The sequence below is a fragment of the Salvia splendens genome, chromosome 14 (genome assembly GCF_004379255.2).
Source record: "Salvia splendens isolate huo1 chromosome 14, SspV2, whole genome shotgun sequence".
NCBI lineage: Eukaryota > Viridiplantae > Streptophyta > Magnoliopsida > Lamiales > Lamiaceae > Salvia > Salvia splendens.
Window position 1 is genome coordinate 774,569 of NC_056045.1, and position 16,564 is coordinate 791,132.

Below are 16,564 nucleotides of genomic sequence, written 5' to 3' on the forward strand. Positions count from 1 at the left end.
TAAAATCTTGGGATGAAGCTCCAAGATATGAATGTTTGGAGTGTAGTGGAAATTTCATCCTATCAAAACAAAGTGAAAACCATTTATAACATGGAGAGGTTATATAAATACAATCCTGACTTATGGAAAATGTATGTAGTGTTTTCTCACAAGTTTCTCCCACAAACATAATTTAGTATTCATAACCTCCTATGATGTCTCATTTGCCTTTAAACACCTACACCTTTATGGTCTCTCATTTGCCCTGAAAAAAGGATGTCAGAATTTAGTATGTGAGCGTGCATAATATTCAAAAAGAAATGAAGTATTGTGGTTTGTGCAAATTAAATGATGCATAAGGCTAACCTGCTAACCAAGTTGGGAGTCTAGCTATGACTTTTCATCTCAAAAAGAAGAGTGACAACGAACTGTAAAGAGAGATTCTGGTCTTAACTGCTTGGCGAAATCGATAACTGAAGGATTGCACTCAACCAATTCAATTGCAGTTCTGCTCATGGAAGGACCACGCATCCAATCGAGTTGTTGTAATTTGTAGCAATGACGTATGCTCAGGAGGTGAAGCCTTGGAAGGCTTCCATGTTGAGCTCTCCATAGCACCAAATCAGTGTCTTCAATTACAAGTCTCTCAAGTTTTAGAAAACTCTCTGATTCTATATCCCACTCTGGACCTCGAAAGGCATAGTGTTCTAATTCGAGGCCCTTAAGATTTGGTAGCAGCGAACCAATATCATTCATGTGCTTCCATGGACACCCCAAGCCACTCAGATACAACATTGTTAGACTTGGTGGGAACATTGAAAGAGGAACCATAGACTCGTACTTCATCTTAGAGTTCACCACATAATAGTTAAGACGATAATACATATGTTCCAAATTTTGGAGTTCTTCTGAAATATGTTCCAAGCCACTCAATTGTTTGCCATCGTCGTCATCATCATAAGGCTTCAACTCCATCCGAATTTCTAATCTCCTTAAGTTAGGTATTCTTTTAAGAATTTGTCTTGTGCAACTCATTGCACTAACACCAAAAAGACAGAAGAGTTTGTCCAAAGTAGCATCAAAACTAGGGGTTGGTAGGTCTCTTCCCATGACTTCAATACGTTGTAGTTCTTGCATGTCCCATATTTCCACTGGCATAAGTGACGAAGCACCACGCTTCTTAATGTTCATATGTGGCAAGATAATCAATGATTGAAGGTGAAAAAGGTTGGATATGGAAAGAGGGAGATCTTTGTTGCAAGTTAAGGCAAGGTATTTTAGACAAATTAGTTTTAGAATTTCAAGTGGGATATTGTAAAATCGGACCTTATGAGCATCTAGCACCCTCAACAACTTGAAATCCATAGCATCTATGGACAACGGATATTGGTGGTAAGGACCAAAACAAAGTAGAGAACGGACAGTGGGTGCACAATCACTTTTTATTGAATCATGTACTTGCTTGAAGGCAAATAAAGTATTGTAATGGGCACACAACCGACGGTGGTCTTTCAGTACATCTTCGCAACTTTGTAAAACATGTAAAAACTTGATCTTACTAGCTTGTTTCTTACACAAGTGTTGCCAGCAAGAATGTACGCGAAACACGTTTGTCGAAAACCAAGATTTTCGATTTGATTCGAGTAGCACAAGATGATACATGCGAGCAAGCTTTCTAGTGAATTCGGCCACAAAATCTTTCAAAGTTTGTTTTCCAATCGGTTCAAGAAACCCCTCAGCACTCAAGCGATGACTCAAGCTATGTGTTTCAATATCACTATATGAAGGGAAAGCTCCCAAGTAGAGGAAAAGCATTTTTAAATACTGACGTAAGTAGTCATAGCTTGGGAAAAGTACCTCTGATATTTGATTATATGCATTTACGAAGACTGAATTGTGTTGTTTTTGAGCTACGTGAGTCCAGTATTGTGGGGTCTTGTCTTCTTTGGCTAGGAGCTCTGCGACTATGACTATCATAAGTGGAAGACCTTCACATTTTTTAGCAATCTTCTCTCCCAATTTCTCAAGGTGAGTAGGGAAGCCATTTTCACCGAATACACTTTCGCTAAGTAGTTTCCTACTTTCTTCCTCATTCAACAACCGTACTTCCTGAAATGGAAATTCATCAGTTCCTAACCTGCTTGTAAACAGGATTCGGATCTTCCGTTTCAGGAAGTCAACCATTTCTCCAAATTCCAGCACATACTCCAGTAGTGGTGTGTCCCATTCCCATACATCATCCAACACAACCAGACATTTCTTACCTCTTAATCTATGTTCCAAACGCTCAACTAGTTTCTCCTCCTCCTCGTCGTCATCATCTTGAGTAAGCATTTGGTCGCGAGTGTTGGGACCCACTTGAGCTAGAACACATCGTAATGTTTCACCATATTCACACTTTCTGCCCACTTTGACCCATGCTCGATGCTCGAAATGTCTCTGAATCAATGGATCTTCAAATACTTTCTTAGCAAGAGCCGTCTTTCCAACACCCGCCATCCCAGTGAGTGCATAGCAGCCACTGCTCTCATCATCTTCTATAAGAAAATAATCTCTAACTTGTTCAAATTCAGCATTCAATCCAACCATCTCTGAGTTGATTCCACCAAAATCGATTCTTGAGGAAATAGGTTCGCCTTCTTCTTCAGCCATATTCAGCAGTTCAATACCATACTCCGCCTCCATCGCTGTCACCCTCTCGACGAAGCAATCAACACTCTGCCGCAGACTCTGCAGATCTACAGAGAAAGACAAGTGGTCGAGCTGTGGAAGAATCTGATGGGTGCAATGGGATTCGAGTAAATCTTCGAACTCCCAAACGACCTCTTTGATTCGTTCATCCAAAGCATTCACCTTCGTCCTGATCTTGCTGTAGCCCGTCTCGTCCAGCTTTAGCAGAGCTTTCTGCAAGCTGGCCATCGCGTCGAAGGCGGGTTGTAAGACTTGTGGAGAGGGAGGAACCAGCAAAACGCGAGACGATTGTATAATACACTGAATGGTATTCTTGAGAGAAATCGCAGCACCGTAAGCCGCCATGAATGATCAAATCAAGAAGTGTTTGAAATGAATATGGTGAAGCGTGCTTCTCCCTACAAAGTCAGCGCTGCACATGTATCGATCATCGATCACATAAATTAAATTGAATAAAATTGTATTGATCAGATAAAAGAAATCTATTTTTTTTTATTTTCAAAATTATCAGTTCTAGCGTAATTGACTAAATTAATAGAGGCTGTGTAAGATTTATAACTATTCTCTAGGTTGTGACGCTATCTTTTAGTTATTTGACCATTCATTTTCTTTGGATTTCATCAACGTGAATTGTTCACAACGTGAAACGTAATATCTCACTTGAAAGTGAAGAACTATTATTGTTATTATTATAGGTTGAAATATATGCAAAAATTTATTTCGCAACCTAAAATTAATTCATATCCATCAACATATTTATACAATTTTACTCATCCGTTCAATAGAAATAGGCTATAGTATTTCCTTTTTTTCGTCAGTTCCATAGAAATAGTCTATGTCCATTTATGATAACATTTTTTTTCTTTCTCTTTTACTTTATATTTATAGACCATACTATCCACTACACAATTTCAACTATTTTTTCTTTTACTAAACGACATATTTCGGTGGGACGGGATTGCAAAATTTTATGATATTTACTAGTATTATGAAATTTTTGATATTGGGCCCAATAGACTTGTATATATGGCCTATCATAGGCCCAAATTGTGACAAAGATTTAAATATTTTTCACACAAACTCAGAAATGAAATGATCATACTCTACTCCAATTCCACTGCTTCATCTCTCCTCCAATCCCTCCATCCAGCTGCACCAGGTTTCTCTTCTCTCCCTGCAATTTATACGTGCGTATGTTACCTTGTACTACTACGTCCATATATGTGGCGCCGGAGTGTTTATTCAACTCAGTTTTGTTCTGTTGAAATATTCTGAATAATTGAAGAAACTGAAAAAAGCTTCGAAATAAGGAAACATGTAGTTTAATTACAAAGCTTTATGAAATTCAGGTCTTACAAGTTCTGCATTGAAACTGTTCGGTGAAATGCCTGAATGGGGTGTTATTGCTTGGAACATTATTGTGGTACAATCTACAATGCATGTAAAATTTTCCCACAAAAATCTAAGTGACAACAGTTATGGCAAACATAATTCAGCATTAAGGTTTCATAACCTTCAACCAAATCCAACAAATCACTATACTTAGATTCTGAAAACAACATGATAATACAATTGAAATGATGGGCCAACGCGACATCAGCTCTTCCATTCGCCTGAAAATGATAAATGAATATAGGATGTGAGCGTACTCATAACTATCAAATTGAAAGTAGGAAGGCTAATGATACGATTATATTTTCGGAAATATCTCTCATATCTCTAGTATTATATTATCATATCTTTTCCATATCTTTATTATCTTGTTCACCAAGGTAGGTTATTCGTAGGAATATTATAAATAGGACCTATTGTTATTCTCATTATTCAATCAATGAAATCATAATTATTGTCATTTATGTTTATTTAGTTTTTCCGTTTAGAATTTCCGATTGTCGGAAGAGCACGGTTTCTCTGTGACTTTCTTTATCTCTCTCAATGAAAGCACCAATTGTTAAGTTCCCTTAACAAGATTCCGGCATAAAGATAATTGATATTTCTTGATTGATCGAAATGAATAACAATGTCCATTATTTATAATAGTGGATACCCTAACTTGAACAAGAAAATAATCCTAATAAATATGAAAAGATATGATAAATCAATAAATAACTAATTAATAAAGATATGAGGATATTATCGAAGATATGCTCGTATCAGCTAACCTGTTTACCAAGTTAGTCTAGATACGACTTCTCATCTCAAAAAGAAGATTCGCAAAGAACTGGAAACATGGAGTCCGGTAACTGCAGAGCAGAAGCGACAACTAAGGGATTGCACTCAAACAATTCAATTGTAGGCCTGCAAAACAGTAAATGAATATAAGATGTGAGCGTACATAAGTATTCAAAGCAAGTTATGAATATAAGAATCAAACAAATTTATGCGGTTTGTGCAAAATAACTGAAGTAGCTAGGAATGATTACCTGTTAACCAAATTGAGAGTCCAGCTATGAAATTCTCATCTTAAAAAGAAGAGAAGCGGCAAACTTTGAAGTGAGACTTCGGTCTTAATTGCCTGGCAGAAGAGACAACTAAGGGATTGCACTCAACTAACTCAATTGCACATGTTGTGACTATTAAAGAATCACGCCTCCATTTGAGCTGTCTTAATTTGTAGCAATGTCGCATGCTTAGGAGCTTAAGCACTGGCAAACTTCCATGTTGACCTCCCCATTGCACCAAATCAGCGTCTTCAATTACAAGTGTTTCAAGTTTCAAAAAATGCCCCAATTCTATATCCCACTCTGCGCCTCGAAAGGCATAGTGTTTTAACACAAGGTTTGTAAGACTCGGTAGCAGTGAACCAATGTCATTAATGTGCTTCCATGGACACCCTAAGCCACTCAACCGCAATATTGTCATACTAGATGAGAACATCGAAAGTGGAACCAAATAATCATACTTCATATCAGGGTTTATTATATGACATGTAAGTAGGTTCAAATTCTTGAGTTCCTCTGAGATATAACCCAAGCCACTCAATGGACCACCACCACCATCATCATCATAAGGCATTAACTCTATCTGAATTTCTAATCCCTCTAAATTAGGGATTGAGTAAAGGCCAAAATTGGTCCTGAACATATAGCCATTTTACGATTTTGGTCCTAAACATTATCTTTTGGATTTTTTGGTCCTGCACATATGGACATTTGATCATTTTGGTCCTGCACATATGGAAATTTGATCATTTTGGTCCTCCGTCAATATTTTCGTTAAAAACTAACGGTCAACATTATCTTTTGGATTTTTTGGTCCTGCACATATGGATATTTGATCATTTTGGTCCTGCACATATGGAATTTTGATCATTTTGGTCCTCCGTCAATATTTTCGTTAAAAACTAACGGTCAACGGCCGATTTTTGACTAAAACAATGGGTTGGGTCGGGTCGTGTTTGGGTTACACGTTAAGAAAAAAAATAATTATTTTTTATTAATTAAAAAATTATAAAACTTTAATTTTTAGTTATTTTTGTTGATTAAAAATATTATAACGACTAAAACATGATGTTATTATACGATTTAAACATGATATTACACGATAAAATAAAAAATTACCAAATTAAAATAATCATTTTTTAATCAAAATAATAAAATTAAAGTATACTAATATTAAATCTATATAATAAAATTAAATAATTAAAAATTATTTTTAATAAAATCTATACTTTAATTTTATTAATTAAAAAATATTAATTAATTTTTTAAGAATATTATGCTTAGATTTTAACGAAAATATTATGCTTAGATTTTAAGAAAATATTATTTTTTTCTTAACGTGTAACCCAAATCCGACCCAAACACGACCCGACTCAACCCATTGTTTTAGTCAAAAATTGGCCGTTGACCGTTAGTTTTTAACGAAAATGTTGACGGAGGACCAAAATGATCAAAATTCCATATGTGCAGGACCAAAATGATCAAATGTCCATATGTGCAGGACCAAAAAATCCAAAAGATAATGTTGACCGTTAGTTTTTAACGGAAATATTGACGGAGGACCAAAATGATCAAATGTCCATATGTGCAGGACCAAAAAATCCAAAAGATAATGTTTAGGACAAAAATCGTAAAATGGCTATATGTTCAGGACCAATTTTGGCCTTTACTCTTAGGGATTTTGTGGAGAATTTCTCTAGTGCAACTCTTTGCACTCACACTGAAAAGATTCAAGAGATTGCATAAAGTAGCATCATAGTTAGGGGATGGTAGGTCTCTTCCATTGACCTCAATATGTTTCAATTCTTGCATATTCCATATTTCTAATGGCATATATGACAGAGCTCCACGCCTTTTAATGTTTATATGTGGAAAGATAATCAAGAATTGAAGATGAAAAAGGTTGGATATGGAAGTAGGGAGCTCTTCATTGCAAGTTAGGGCAAGGAACTTTAGACAAACTAGTTTCAAAATTTCAAGTGGGATATGGTAAAATCGAACCTGGCTCACTTCTAGTACCCTGAGTAACTTAAAATACATGGCATGTATTAGCACCGAGTATTGGTGGTGAGGGCCCAAACATACGAGAGAACGGGCAGTGGATGCACAATCATCTTTGATTGAATCACAAACTTGTTCGAAGGCAAATACATGGTTGCAATGAGCACACAACCGACATTGGTCTTTCATAACATCACCACAACTCCGTAAAACATGCAAAACAAGAATGCACGCGAAACTCTTTTGTTGAAAACCAAGATCCTTGATTAAATCTTGGATTTGATTCGAAGAGCACTAGATGATACCGGCGTGCAAGATTTTCAGCAATGTTATCAATCTCGTATGGTGGCTTATGGCGGTTTGCCTAAAAACCGCCACAGGGATATGGCGTATTATGGCGTATAAGTATGGCGGATATGACGGTCAAAAATTAAATAAATAAAATAATACTTTTATATCTATATATAATTCAAAAATTAAAAATATTAAAAATATAACATCTAAAACACTTTAAACAATTAATAAAGCATAATATACCACTCTAACCACCATGTTTCTTGCATAATGCCCTATTCCTAAATGCAGTACACACGCAATGTTGTCAAATGTCGAATATGGCGGTGCTATGGCAGCGACATGGTGCTTTGGCGTTTCCACCACCGAACGCCATGCCATAGCGCCATGGCGCCGCCATATCCACTATTTGATAACATTGATTTTCAGAGCAGTAGTACAAAAAATCATTCAAAGTTCGTGTTCCATTCGTTTCAAGAAATCCCTCAGCATTCAACATATTGAAGAGATTGGGTAATCTGATATCTTTATATGGAGGGTAAGCTCCCAAATAAAGAGAGAAAATTTTAAGTATTGAGGTAAGTAGTCATAACTTGGGAAAAATACCTCTGATGTCTGACTATATGCATCCTCGAATACTTCGCTATGTTGTTTTTCGGCTACCTCAGTCCAGAATTCCAGGGTTCTTGTCTTCTTTGGATAGGAGCTCTGCAACTATGACTATCATAAGCGGAAGACCTTCACATTTTTTGGCAATCCTTTCTCCCAATTTTTCAAGGTGAGAAGGGAAGCCATTTTCACCGAATACCTTCTCACCAAATAATTTCGTACTTTCTTCATCATCCAATAAGGGTACTCGTAAAATAGAAGAATTTTCAATCACTTGCCTGCTTGTTAGCAAGATTCGAACATCCCTTTTTCGCAAGATGTTCATCACCCGTATGTCCCATTTCCATACATCATCTAACACAACGAAACATTTCTTATCCTTCAATCTCTTTTTCAAGAGTCGAACTAATTTCTCGTCGTCGTCATCGTCTCCTTGGGTAACCATTTGGTGGCGAGTGCTGGGATCCACTTGAGCTAGAATGCAGCGTAATGCTCGACGCTCAAAATGTCTTTGAACCGATGGATCTTCAAATACTTTCTTAGCGAGAGTTGTCTTTCCAACCCCTGCCATCCCAAGAACTGACAACCATTTCTTTTATCTTCTGCAAGAATATGATCTCTGGCTTGCTCAAATTCATCATATAATCCAACCATCTCTGAGTTGAGGAAATAGGCTGGCCTTCTTCTTCATCCATATTCAGCAGCTCAACATCGTACTCCACCTCCATCACTGCCACCCTCTCGACGAAACAATCAACACTTTGACGCAAACTCTGCAAATCTAGAGAGAAAGACAAGTGATATCTCTCGCTTTCGACCTGTGGAAGAATCGGATCGGTGAAACAGAATTCGAGTAAATCTTCGAATTCCCATATGACCTCTTTGATTCGGTCATCCAAAGTATTCACCTTCGTCCTGACCTTGCAGTAGCTCGTCTCATCCAATTTTAGCAGAACTTCCTGCAACCGAGCCATGGCATCGTAGGCCGGTTGTAAGATTTGTGGAGATGGAGGAACCAACGAAATGCGAGATGATTGTAGGATATGCTGAATCGTATTCTTCAGAGAAATCGCTGCACCATAAGCTGCCATCACTTTAATTGAAATATGCTCAACTGTTTTTCAATTTTTGTAACAAATTTTGGTAATGTTCTTACTAACAAAGTATTAGCAGAAAAGCACCAATAATTGTGATCAATGACCAATAAACTACCATTGGCTGCTTAAGCTAATTCATTGAACTTTATTAGTATATATTTTGCTTCCCAACAAATTTCATTTGTCTAATTTTATAATTTAATTATAACCATACCTGCTCAATTATTGAAGTCAACATAGGTAACAGAAAATTAATTTAAGCCGGCTGTGAGAATAATATTTTTCAATTGAAAGAACCGAATATGTCACGGATGAAATGTTTGTTTCATGGTCATCTGTTGAATTGGAGTATATTTTGAATACTGACACAGAAAAATGAAATTTCAAAACAAAGTGAAAATCATGCATAACGCGGAGTGGTTATATATAATCCTTAAATCACATATAATGAGTTCACACAAATATCTAACTGACAACAAATTCTCCTACAAACATAATTCAACATAATCAAACACTAGGAAACAACGTGGTAATACAACTGAAATGGGACAATGCGCGCGTTCGACCCCTTCTGCTCTCCCATTTGCCCGCGAAAACTATAAATAAATACATAAATATAGGATGTGAGCATGCACAAATATTCAAAACATGACATGCTAAATTCTCATTCATATACCAACTAGTAAGAGAAAGAGCACACACACTTACTACAATAAATAAAATATAACAAAAACAAAGTTTCAAACATAAGCACAACATTTTAATTAAAAAAGAAATGAATTGATGTGGTTTGTGCAAATTGAATGAAGTAGGAAGGCTAACCTGTTAACTGAGTTGAGACTTGTCATCTCAAAAAGACGAGTAGCAGCGAACTTTAAAGTGAGACTTCGGTCTTAATTGCATGGCAGAAGCAACAACTAATGGATTGCACTCAACTAGCTCAATTGTAGTTGAGACCATTGACGGATCACGTGTCCAATTGAGTTGTTGTAATTTGTAGCAATGTTGTAGGCTTACGAAGTCGAGCCTTGGCAAACTTTCATGTTGGGATCTCCATTGCACCAAATCAGTGTCTTCAATTACAAGTGTTTCAAGTTTCAAAAAACACTTGGAATCTATATTCCACTCTGGGCCTCGAAAGGCATAATGGTGTAATTTGAGAATCATAAGATTTGGTAGAAATGAACCAATGTCATTTAAGTGCTTCCAAGGAGACCCTAACCCACTCAGAACTAACTTCATCAGACTTGATGGAAACATTGACAGAGGAATTGTAGGCTCATACTTCATCTCAGGGTTTGTTATAGAATATGAAAGTTCGTTCAAATTCTGAAGTTCCTCTGAAATAAAACCCAAGCCAACCAGAGAGTTATTATCATTGTTGTCGTCATAAGGCTTCAACTCCACATCAATTTCCAAGATCTTTAAATTATGGATTCTTTTGAGAATTTCTCTACTGCAACTCCTTGCACCAACGCCACAAAGACTGTAGAGTTTGTCCAATATGGCATCAGAATTAGGGCAAGGTAGGTCTCTTCCAAATACCTGAATATGTTGCAGTTCTTGCATGTCCCATATTTCTACTGGCATGTATGACACAGCTCCACGCTTTCTAATGTGCATATGTGGATGGATAATCAGGAATTGAAGGTTGAAAAGGTTGGATATGGAAGCAGGGAGCTCTTTGTTGCAAGTGAGGGCAAGATACTTTAGACAAACTAGTTTCAGAATTTCATGTGGGATATTGTAAAATCGAACCTTAGCAGCAACAAGTACTCTGAGCAACTTGAAATCCATGGCATGTATTGACACCGGATATTGGTGGTAAGGACCATAACAAAGGAGGGAGCGAGCAGTGGATGCGCAATCACTTTTAATCAAATCATATACTTGCTTGAATGCAAATAAAGTATTGCAATGGGCACACAACCGACGTTGGTCATTCATAACATCTTCGCAACTTTTTAAAACATGTAAAAACTTGATCTTACTAGCTTCTTTCTTACACAAGTACTGCCAACAAGAATGCACGCGAAACTCTTTCTTTGAAAACCAAGATTTTCGATTTGGATCGAATAGAACAAGATGATACCATCGAGCAAGCTTTATCAAGCAGTTAATCATAAAATGTTCCATAGTTAGTTTTCCAATCGGTTCAACAAATCCCTCAGCACTTAACTGACGATATAGGTTGTGTATTTCGATATCACTATATGGAGGGAAAGCGCCCATATAGAGAAAAGACATTTTCAAATACTGAGGTAAATACTCATAGCTTGGGGAAAGTACCTCTGATATTTGATTATATGCATCTTCAAAGACTGAATTATGTTGTTTGTCGGCTACCTCAGTCCAGAATTGTGGAGTCTTCTCTTCTTTGGAAAGGAGCCCTGCCACTGTGACTATCATAAGTGGAAGACCTTCACATTTTTTTACAATCTTTTTTCCTAATTCCTCAAGGTCAAGGTGGGGAGGGAAAACCTCTTCACCAAACACCTTCTGGCAAAGTAATTTCTTACTTTCTTCTTCATTCAACAAGCGTAGTTTTAGAAATGAAGATTTTCTAAATCCTAGCCTGCTTGTAAGCAAGATTCGGACATTATCTTGTGGCAAGGTATCCATAACTCGTGTGTCCGATTCCCATACATCATCCAACACAATAAGACATTTCTTATCCCTCAATCTCTCTTCCAAGAGCCCAACTAATTTCTCACAGTCATCGTCGCCGTTGTCTCCTTGGGTAAGCAGTTGGTCGCGAGTGTTGGGAACCACTTGAGCTAGAATGCATCGTAACGTTTCACCGAATTCACATTTTCTGCCCACTTTGACCCATGCCCGTTGCTCAAAATGTGTTTGAATGGATGGATCGTCAAATACTCTCTTAGCAAACGCTGTCTTTCCAACCCCTGCCATCCCAATCACTGACAACCAATTAGAACCCCTGCCCCTGCGATCTTGTACAAGAAGGTAATCCTTGACTTGTTCAAACTCATCAGATAATCCAACCATCTCTGAGTTGATTCCACCAAAATCAATTCTTGAGGAAATAGGTTCGCCTTCTTCTTCAGCCATATTCAGCAGTTCGGCATCGTACTCCGCCTCCATCATTGTCACCCTCTCGACGAAGCAATCAACACTCTGTCGCAGACTCTGCAGATCTACAGAGAAGTCTTTCTCACTTTCGAGTAGTGGAAGAATCTGATGGGTGAAATGGGATTCGAGTAAATCTTCGAATTCCCATATGGCCTCTTTGATTCGTTCATCTAAAGCGTTCACCTTCGTCCTCATCTTGCTATAGCCGGTCTCGTCCAATTTTAGTAAAACTTTCTGCACGCGACGCATTGCAAGATAGGCGGGTCGTAAGATTTGTGGAGAGGGAGGAACCAGCGAAATGCGAGACGATTGTAGAATATGCTGGATCGTATTCTTGAGAGAAGTGGCTGCACCATAAGCCGCCATCATACAAATTAGCAAGGCCTGAAAAAATAGGGTGCAATTGCCAAGATGAAAATGGTAAAGTATGATTTATGTTTTGGCTTGATTGATAACATTTGACGATAGAATAGTCAACTATATTTGTTTGAAACTAATACTTATTTATACATTAATTAAATGTGGACCCCACTAACATGTCGTGTACGGTTAATCGTTCTCTTCTCTTCTCTTCTCTTCTCTTCTCTTCTTCAATTTAGGACTTTTCAGCCCTCCCATTTTTTTTCTCGCGATTTTGGTAAAAGGGAAAGCTAGTTTTCTAAATTTTTTAATTTATTTATTTTATTTTGCAACGATTAAAATTGGCAACTCTATATTGTAGATTAAAAATTTTATTTATAAGTAGGCATGTTGAGGGAACAAATTTTACTCTTCTCCTTTTCGGAATAAAATTGGGTTCATTTGAAAAGCGCATTAGTAACGGCCCAAAAATACTTTTATGTCACCAGTTATCGGCCCAACTCCATTTTGAGGCCTATATTGACAAAAAATTATAAGCAAGCCCCGTTATGCTAAGTTCATTTACGAATGTCATGTTTTGTAGTATTAGTTGCCACCAAAATTAGTTTCTATTTTAGGTCAATTTTCAAAATATTTTGATCAGTTTTCATTTTATATTAATTATGTAATTAATTTTGTATTAAAGCATGTGCACTCTATTATTATGATAATAAAAACAAACTATCATAGATAAAATTAGATGAAGTGGGAAAAGATATTTGTATCAAACAACTATTTAGCACAAGATAACATAATGATCATCCTAGCAATCTTGTTAAGCCAAAAATTCAACAAGCCCCATATTAATGAACTAATTCACCATAATATAAAAACAAGGTGAAAATCATGCATATATAGTTGCATTAACGCCGTATATATAATCCTTGAAATAGAGAAAGATGCATGTAATGTTTTCACACAGGAATCAAACTGACAATAGTTTCGGTTACAAACATAATTCAGTATCATGCTTAATTCATAATCCTTAACCAAATCTAGCAAATCAATATCCTGGAATTCAAGAAACGTCTGGTAATACAATTGAAATGACGGCCTTTTTCGCTTTCTCATTAACCTGAAAAACAAAAACAAACGATAAATGAATATAGAATATTTATATGGTCATACATAAACATTCAAAAAAGTTAAGTGCTTTAAATTAACAACTATGTACTAGCAACCCACAGAAAAACCTCCCTTATTTTAGATTTCAAATGCACATTCATACACAAAGTAGTAAAAAACAGAGCAGCCAACAACCTAAACACACATACAATAGTAAGTTTAAATCACAAGCACAAACATTTCAGTTTAAATTAATTTATATGGTCTGTGCAAATTAAATAAAATTAAATAAATGGGAAGGCTAACCTGTTATCCAAGTTGAGATTTCGGATACAAATTCCTATCTCAAATCGTAGAGTGTGTAAAAACTCGACATCTCGGTAATTGCACGGCAGAAGAGATAGCTAAGGGATTGCAGTCAATTAAAATAATTGAAGTTGTGTCCATTGATGGATCACGCGTCCAATCGAGTTGTTGTAGCCTGTAGCAATCGGAAAAGCTTAGGCTCTCAAGACTTGGGAGGCTTCCAGGTTGAGCTCTCCATCGCACCAAATCAGTATCTTCAATCATAAGTGTCTCAAGATTGGGAAAACATTGTGAGTTTATATACCACTCTGGACCGCGAAAGGCATAGTCATGTATATGGAGAAACACAAGATTTGGTAGAAGCAAACCAATGTCACTAAGGTGATTCCATGGACACCCTATGCCACTTAACTCCAATGATAGCAGGCATGATGGAAACATTGACAAAGGTACCATAAACTCGTACTTCAGATCAGGATTATGTACTATACATTTAAGAAGCTCTAAATTCTGAAGTTCTTCTGCGAAATAATCCAATCCACTCAATGGGTTTCTGTCATCGTCGTCATCTTCATAAGGCTTCAACTCCACTTGAATAGCTAAAACTCTTAAAATTGGAAATTTTTTGAGAATTTCCCTAGTGCAACTCTTTGCACTCACACCACCAAGAAAGATGAGTGTGTCCAAAGTAGCATCCGAATTAGGGGTTGGTAGGTCTCTCCCCGAGATTTCAATACGGTGCAGTTCCTGCAAATCCCATATTTCCAATGGCAAATATGAGTGAACCCCACGCTTTTTAATGTTCATATGCTGTCCGATAGTCAATGATTGAAGCTGAAAAAGGTTGGCTATGGAAGTAGGGAGCTCCCCATTGCAAGTTAAAGCAAGGTACTTAAGACTAATTATCTTCATAATTTCAAGTGGGATATGATAAAATCGGACTGTAACAGCATCTAGTAACCTTAGCAACTTGAAATCCATGGTATGAATAGGCACAGGATATTGGTGGTAGGGACCATAACAGAGGAGAGAACGGGAAGTGGATGAGCAATCACTTTTTATTGAATCACACACTTGTCTGAAGGCAAATAAAGTATTGCAATGAACACACAATCGACGTTGGTCTTTCATATCATCATCACAACTTTGTAAAACATGTAAAAACTTGATCTTACTAGCTTCTTGCCTACACATGTGCTTCCAACAAGAATGAACACGAATCTCTTTCCACGGAAACTCCTTTCGTAGAACTAGATGATACCTATGAAGAAACTCACCATAGCATCGGAAAATAAACTCTTCCACACTGTTTTCTCCCAAATTCGGTTCAAGAAACCCCTCGGCATGTAATTGATGGCTAATGTTGCCTATATCAACAGCACTATATGGAGGGCTAGCTCCCAAATACAAAAAGAACATTTTAAAATATTGAGGTAAGTAATCATAGCTTGGGAAAAATACCTCCGAGATTTGATCATATGCATCCACGAAGACGGAATTATGTTGTTTTCTAACAATCTCAGTCCAGTTTTCAGTGGTCTTGTCTTCTTTGGATAAGAAGTCAGCTACTGTGACTATCATAAGCGGGAGACCTTCACATTTTTTGGCAATCTCCTCTCCCAATTCCTCAAGGTGAGGAGGAAAACCGTCTTCACCGAACACCTGCTGACCAAGTAATTTCTTACTTTGTTCTTTATTTAACAAGTCTAGTGTTAGAAGTGGAGACTCTTTAATCTTTATCCTGCTTGTCATGAGGACTTGAACATTCTCCCGTGGCAAGTCACCCATTAGTCGTGCGTCCCATTCCCATACATCATCCAACACAATGAGACATTTCTTATCCTTCAATATGTCTTCCAGGACTCCAACTAATTGGTGGTAGTCATCATCATCTTCTCCGTGATCACTAAGCATTTGGTAGTGGTTGTTGGGATCCAGTTGAGCTAGAATGCATCGTAATGTTTCACTGGATTCGCATTTTCTCCCCACTCTGACCCATGCTCGAAGCACGAAATGTGTCTGAATCGTTGGATCATCAAATACTTTCTTCGCCAGAGTTGTCTTTCCAATCCCCACCATCCCAGTTACTAATAGCCAATTCCTTCCAGCTTGTGGAAGAAGAAGACTGATGGAGTACGTACTAAACAAGCCCAACAGCCTAAGGCCCAAGAAAGAGTTCAGTTCGGCACAACCAAAGAATATTAGTCCGGCATGACTAAGGAGTTCAGTTCGGCCCCAGCCTACAGCTCGGTAAAAGCCAACCAATCAAACTCTGCTCTCAGGTCGGCATCAAGCTCTACTCTCAGATCGGCAAAAGCTGCTCGGCAATAACTCAGCAGTTCGGTCTCAGTATTCGACCGAACTAGGAGATAGTGGACTCATGCAGGATTTCCACCTCCACTACACCCACGATCTATTTAGTGGTGTCAAGCAGTCATTAACTCATGCAGGATAGTGGACCCATGCAAGATCGCCACGATCTCCACGACATCCACTACCTAGTAAATAGCTGCATGCCACGATCTAGGTCCTTTGTATAAATAGAACCTAGATCAGATAGATAGGGTTACATTCTCTCGATCTCTAGAG

At 37.5% G+C, this 16,564-nt stretch overlaps 4 protein-coding genes across 6 annotated transcripts; all 4 read right to left on the reverse strand.

The window, feature by feature from the left end:
* Positions 1 to 60: 60 nt before the first annotated feature.
* On the reverse strand, positions 61 to 3,034 carry LOC121764023 (putative late blight resistance protein homolog R1C-3). The gene is made up of 2 exons (XM_042160116.1): positions 346 to 3,034; positions 61 to 244 (listed from the first exon to the last, which is right to left on the reverse strand). Exon 1 carries the CDS (start codon positions 3,013 to 3,015, stop codon positions 385 to 387), a length of 2,631 nt encoding a protein of 876 aa, XP_042016050.1. The 5' UTR covers positions 3,016 to 3,034; the 3' UTR covers positions 61 to 244; positions 346 to 384.
* Positions 3,035 to 7,852: 4,818 nt separating this feature from the next.
* LOC121765399 (putative late blight resistance protein homolog R1A-10) lies at positions 7,853 to 12,659 on the reverse strand. 3 transcript variants are annotated; one of them, XM_042161540.1, is made up of 2 exons: positions 9,935 to 12,659; positions 7,853 to 9,087 (listed from the first exon to the last, which is right to left on the reverse strand). In XM_042161540.1, exon 1 carries the CDS (start codon positions 12,572 to 12,574, stop codon positions 9,962 to 9,964), a length of 2,613 nt encoding a protein of 870 aa, XP_042017474.1. In that variant the 5' UTR covers positions 12,575 to 12,659; the 3' UTR covers positions 7,853 to 9,087; positions 9,935 to 9,961. The 3 variants fall into 3 exon arrangements, with proteins under 3 accessions (XP_042017474.1, XP_042017473.1, XP_042017472.1); XM_042161539.1 differs by having other exon boundaries at positions 8,965 to 9,099; XM_042161538.1 differs by lacking the exon at positions 7,853 to 9,087 and adding an exon at positions 9,513 to 9,708.
* On the reverse strand, positions 8,071 to 8,460 carry LOC121765587 (putative late blight resistance protein homolog R1A-10). The gene has a single exon (XM_042161787.1). It carries the CDS (start codon positions 8,458 to 8,460, stop codon positions 8,071 to 8,073), a length of 390 nt encoding a protein of 129 aa, XP_042017721.1.
* Positions 12,660 to 13,482: 823 nt separating the features above from the next.
* On the reverse strand, positions 13,483 to 16,226 carry LOC121764717 (putative late blight resistance protein homolog R1A-10). Its single transcript, XM_042160730.1, has 2 exons — positions 13,976 to 16,226; positions 13,483 to 13,679 (listed from the first exon to the last, which is right to left on the reverse strand). Exon 1 carries the CDS (start codon positions 16,052 to 16,054, stop codon positions 14,015 to 14,017), a length of 2,040 nt encoding a protein of 679 aa, XP_042016664.1. The 5' UTR covers positions 16,055 to 16,226; the 3' UTR covers positions 13,483 to 13,679; positions 13,976 to 14,014.
* Positions 16,227 to 16,564: the final 338 nt, after the last annotated feature.